The sequence below is a fragment of the Nannobrachium achirus genome (assembly GCF_963921795.1).
Source record: "Nannobrachium achirus genome assembly, chromosome: 6".
NCBI lineage: Eukaryota > Metazoa > Chordata > Actinopteri > Myctophiformes > Myctophidae > Nannobrachium > Nannobrachium achirus.
In genome coordinates, this window is record NC_137815.1 from 61,981,167 (window position 1) to 61,986,121 (window position 4,955).

Below are 4,955 nucleotides of genomic sequence, written 5' to 3' on the forward strand. Positions count from 1 at the left end.
TTTGTTAAGCAGTACATTCCAGGCTCTGCAGCAGCAATGCCTATACTAGGGGTGTAACGGTACATTTTAATAGCGATTCGATACATATCACGATACGTGGTTGACGATACGATACATGGACGATATTGGTTCATTCATGGCGATATGATACGATTCGATTCGATTCAATGATTTAAAATCGATATAGTAACTATTTAGCAAAGAAATTAAATCTGTGTGAGAGGTGTGGATAGTGCAGCTTTTTAAGGAAAACATGTATTATTATGGATATAAATAAGTAAACACAGTGATTATCTGCCAAATACATGGACATTGTATATTGACAAACCTGCACCTTGACATGAACCTAGAGATTACACACATTTATCGATAGACCAGTGTAGCTATATGGAAAGGAAAAGTAATTAAACGCCTCCTTTTAATTTTTTCTTCTTAAAAATGCTAAATACAATGTAGTATCGATACAATCGATTCTTTGCACTGCCGATTTGATACGATACAAAATAAAACGATACGATTCGATTTTAGCTGTTTTCATTTCGATATACTTCGATTTGTTAAGTTAAAAACGATATTTCGATACAGTTACTTATCGTTACACCCCTACTATATACCCCCTCCAAAAAAACATGCACGCATGCGGCACGCACGCACACACACACACACACACACACACACACACACACACACACACACACACACACACACACACACACACACACACACACACACACACACACACACACACACACACACACACACACACACACACACACACACACACACACACACACGTCTTTTGTTGGTGCGTCTGTAACAAACAGTGTGATAAGGCCAGGTTATATTAAAGTAGTTTTTTCTACAGAGATAATGGAGAAGTAGCTGTTCCTGCTCCCCGGCTATATGGCTAATGGGAAAAGATAAACATGGCTCAGATAAGTGCTGGCTAGGTGTCATCCCTCAGCCAAATTAAGTTTGCTTTACACTTCATTAAAACAAGTCATTTTCCTCTCTTTTTAGATGACAAAGGAGAGAAAATGGTTTTCAATTCCTGGAGATGGAAATAAAACCCTTCTAACAGAGACAATGCAATATGTTGTGTAGAGAAAACAGGAGTCCAGAGTGCATTAAAGCACAAGTCAAGCTGATGACATCGACTTACATCTTCAAGATGAAGATTTCGTTCTTTGCAGCCTTACGGACTTTCCTTCCATCCTTTTTCAAGAACTTTTTACAAGTGAACATTTTCATTGTGATTTTGTCCTTGGCTCTGAATATCTCACAGAACTCCTCCCTGAAATGAAAGGGTAGAGTTACTAGAGAAAGCCTTGATGATGGTGTTGTTGATGATGATGATGATGATGATGATGATGATGATGATGATGATGATGATGATGATGCATGCATTGTTCATTTCACTCGGCTTCAACTGACAAGTTGTTCAAGTACAAGAAGTTCAGCATTGCTTTACTACAGTATAATGCTGCCTTTAAGTCCACAAAAGACAAGAAAAGACAACATTTAAGCTATATAATATGATGATACTGTATAACAAAATGAGTACATTTAGAATAATCTCTATATCGATATTAGATCAATGCATATCGCCCAGCTCTTCTAGTTGATGGAATACTCACGATTTAATAATCTGTCCCAGGTCATATTTATCTGTCACCTCTGAAGGACTGTTGTAATCCTTCTTTTCCCCAATTGTTATACAGCCAAATGGCATGGCCACTCCTGACCTGGAGAACAGAGAGAGAGAGAGAGAGAGAGAGAGAGAGAGAGGGAGAGAGAGGGAGAAAGGTGCGGTGCAGGGGAAATGGGGTCAGACATAGAAAGAGAGATAGAGAGGAGAGAGAGACAGAGACAGAGAGAGAGAGAGAGAGAGAGAAGAAAGGGATAACCTTTTAGTCATAAAACGTTACATTCTGACTTTCCATTGTACTAAAGATTTCTACTCCACTTTGGCATGGGCTGCAGTGAAGAATGTCTTCCTCAAAAAAAAAAAAAAAAAAAAAAAAAAGAAATGAAAGAAATCACCCGAGTAAATGCTGAGAAGGCTTTTCCAAGAGGAGCTATTAAACAGCGAACCCACACAGTATCAAGCTGGCAGATTGTTTCACTTATCTACCGCGATGTGACCTTTCATGATCCCATATTAACAAGGAGCAGAGCTAGAAGAGGAGCGTGTGAGAAACTGCTGCAGGCAGGCACGTGCACACATAGACATCAAAGGGGGCTTGAGCCCCTGCCCCTTTATCCATCTGTAAAAAGTGCCCTTGATTATGCTTAGTTCAGTGTGGTATCAAGCACCGAAAATAGCCGACCTCCAAGCTCACAACGCGTCGCGCTGCGACGCGTTGTGAGCTTGGAGGTCTGCTACGGTAGTTCCGATATTTTCACCAAAAGGCCCCTTTAGAAATTCCAGCCCCTGCCTCTCTAACATTCTCTGCACGTCCCTGGCTGCAGGCTCTCATCTTCAGAACCAATCAAACGTACAGCCGAATGTCTAGACTCGAGGGGAAATACAGTATGTAAGCATGTTGTGCTGCAGTGAAGCAAGTAAGAAACTACATAAATGTCACTGTGTGACTGGGATACCAGTCTGAAAACTGCCAATTCTGCAATATAGCCAATGGAACGAAGTTCATCAGTGACAATATGAACTCTGCTCTGAGTTCGCCTCTCTCGCATCAAACAGACCAGGAAAAAGAGGATGTAACCTCAACATAATGGTGTGTTTTGTTTTGTAAATTTGCATTATAAACCATCTCCCTATTGTAGGGGTCCCCAACCATAGGGCCAGTTATGTTTTTCTGTTAGTTAGTTAGCACTAGCATGGGCAGAGAGTGCTAATCCACGGGTGTGATATGGGAAGCAGAAGTAGAAACGACTAATGTAATCCACCGGCAGAGCCAGGAGACCTTGGCAACAAGTGAAGCATTTCCAATCAGGAGACGGGAGAGCCAACGATTTGTTGAAAAGCACACCGGGAAATAGAGGCAAATTAAAGCACTTGCTCTGTATCAAAAAAAAAAAAAAAACACTTGTGTGGCTACTGTAATAGCAGCGCAGCCAGTTGCACCCCCCTCTATAACAGCATGGAGTAAACACCTGAGAGCAAGCCATCCAACTTTACTGCATAATAAGATTAAAGGTTTTATTGCAGTACACAGTACTGTATAATACTAACCCAGTGTTATTATAACATTTCAATCACAGACTATATAGTCTACTACAAGGGTCTTCAACATTTTCCAGCCAACACACTAAAAAATGGCGGGTTATTTCATCTACCCAACCATTGAGTTATGAAATGTTTAACCCATTTGGTGTTATTTGTTTGGTATTGGGTTGTTTTATGCAAACTCAAGACTTGGGTCAAAATATGTTTTAGACCCAACCATAGGGTTATTAAATATTTGACCCATTATGGATTATTTATAATACAAATAATTCAGGTGTTGGGTTAGTTGGGGGTGGTACCGTGAACTCTTTGTCTGATATATGAGGTGGAACCATGAGGTAAAGTGGTAGTAAAATTGCCTTGAATGGATTGGATCTTCATGGTTCTCATTGTGGTACCATGTTAAAATTGGATCGATACAGAGAAGATTAGCATGGTGCCATGCTAAATTTGGATCAATACAGAGAAGAATAACCTGGTGCCATGGTATCTTCTCTGTATCATTCTACTTTATCCCAAAGACAGCACCCTGTTGCCAACAAAGGTCATTATGGTATTGCATCTGAAATGACTAGAATTAGAGAAAGACAGAACATGAAATTTAAATATCCGAGTAGCTGTTTAGGCTAAAACCTGTATGAAACCCTATTATGGACCAATATTTATGTAAAATATATATTTTGAAAAGCATGGTCAGGCCCCTTTAACCAATTGATTGGGTAGAATTGACCCAGGGCTGTAATACATTTGACCCAGCAATTGGATTAAATATGTAACCCACTTGTTGTGTGAAGGACCCCTTAGTTGAGAGAGAGATGAAGCAGGGACCCCCACAATCTGTTCATAGATATAGTTTCATTGTTTGACAGTGCGATCAACATTCTATTTTGGATTCATGTCAATGTGTGTTTTCAGATATTTAACCACTTGAACGGTCAATACTTAATAAACTTGACCTTTCACTGTACTTAGTCTGCTCTGTTTCCCCCTCTACAAACAGCGCGAGGCGCTGTGAGCTTGTAAATCTGCTATTTTTGACTAAAGTTCTATGGACGCTAGGGTTCAAGTGGTTCATATAAGAAAGGGGGGAAAAACTAGTTCCTATCACACAAAGATTTGGAGGACCCCCTGTAGTAACTCTGACGACCCCCTAGGAGGACCCCCTGTTGAAGACCCCTGGTCTACTATCTATCTACGCACGCACACGCACGCACACACACACACACACACGCACGCACACACACACACACACACACACACACACACACACACACACACACACACACACACACACACACACACACACACACACACACACACACACACACACATTCATCCTCTCTATTGCAAATGCTGTATGTAAGAAGCAGAAGCTTTAATGCCTACAGTATACAGTACAGCATGTGTGTGTGCGTGCGTGCGAGTGTGCGTGTGTGCATGCGAGAGGGGGTTGATGATCATAATGAAGGCAACGATTTACAACACTGAGTCAAAACCTCAGTATAAGAGTGCTTATGGGCCTTTGTTAGGGGGCTATTAGTCAGTGACAGTCAGTGTTTATAATGTCAGGTGAAATGACCATGTGTAATTTACTGCAACCTCAACATGTTGTTAAAGTGTTGTGAAGAGATGTGTCGTGATTTACTGTCTTTTCAGGTTTACCAGTTACAGTAAGAAATACTGGAGAAATATGTATAGGCTATATTCATTTGAATCATTTCATTTTAAGGCAGGGCACGTTAGCTCATTAGCTTCTTAGTCCATG

At 40.6% G+C, this 4,955-nt stretch overlaps 1 protein-coding gene across 1 annotated transcript in view; it reads right to left on the reverse strand.

The window, feature by feature from the left end:
- camkvb (CaM kinase-like vesicle-associated b) overlaps positions 1–1,732 on the reverse strand; it is a gene marked incomplete at both ends in the record, with an annotated part of 16,582 nt that extends 14,850 nt beyond the window's left edge. The window contains 2 exons of the mRNA XM_080728344.1: positions 1,163–1,294; positions 1,638–1,732. Of these exons, the coding sequence (XP_080584470.1) occupies positions 1,163–1,294; positions 1,638–1,732 (227 nt within the window). The remainder of the gene's footprint in view (positions 1–1,162; positions 1,295–1,637) is intronic.
- Between the last annotated feature and the right edge of the window lie 3,223 nt (positions 1,733–4,955).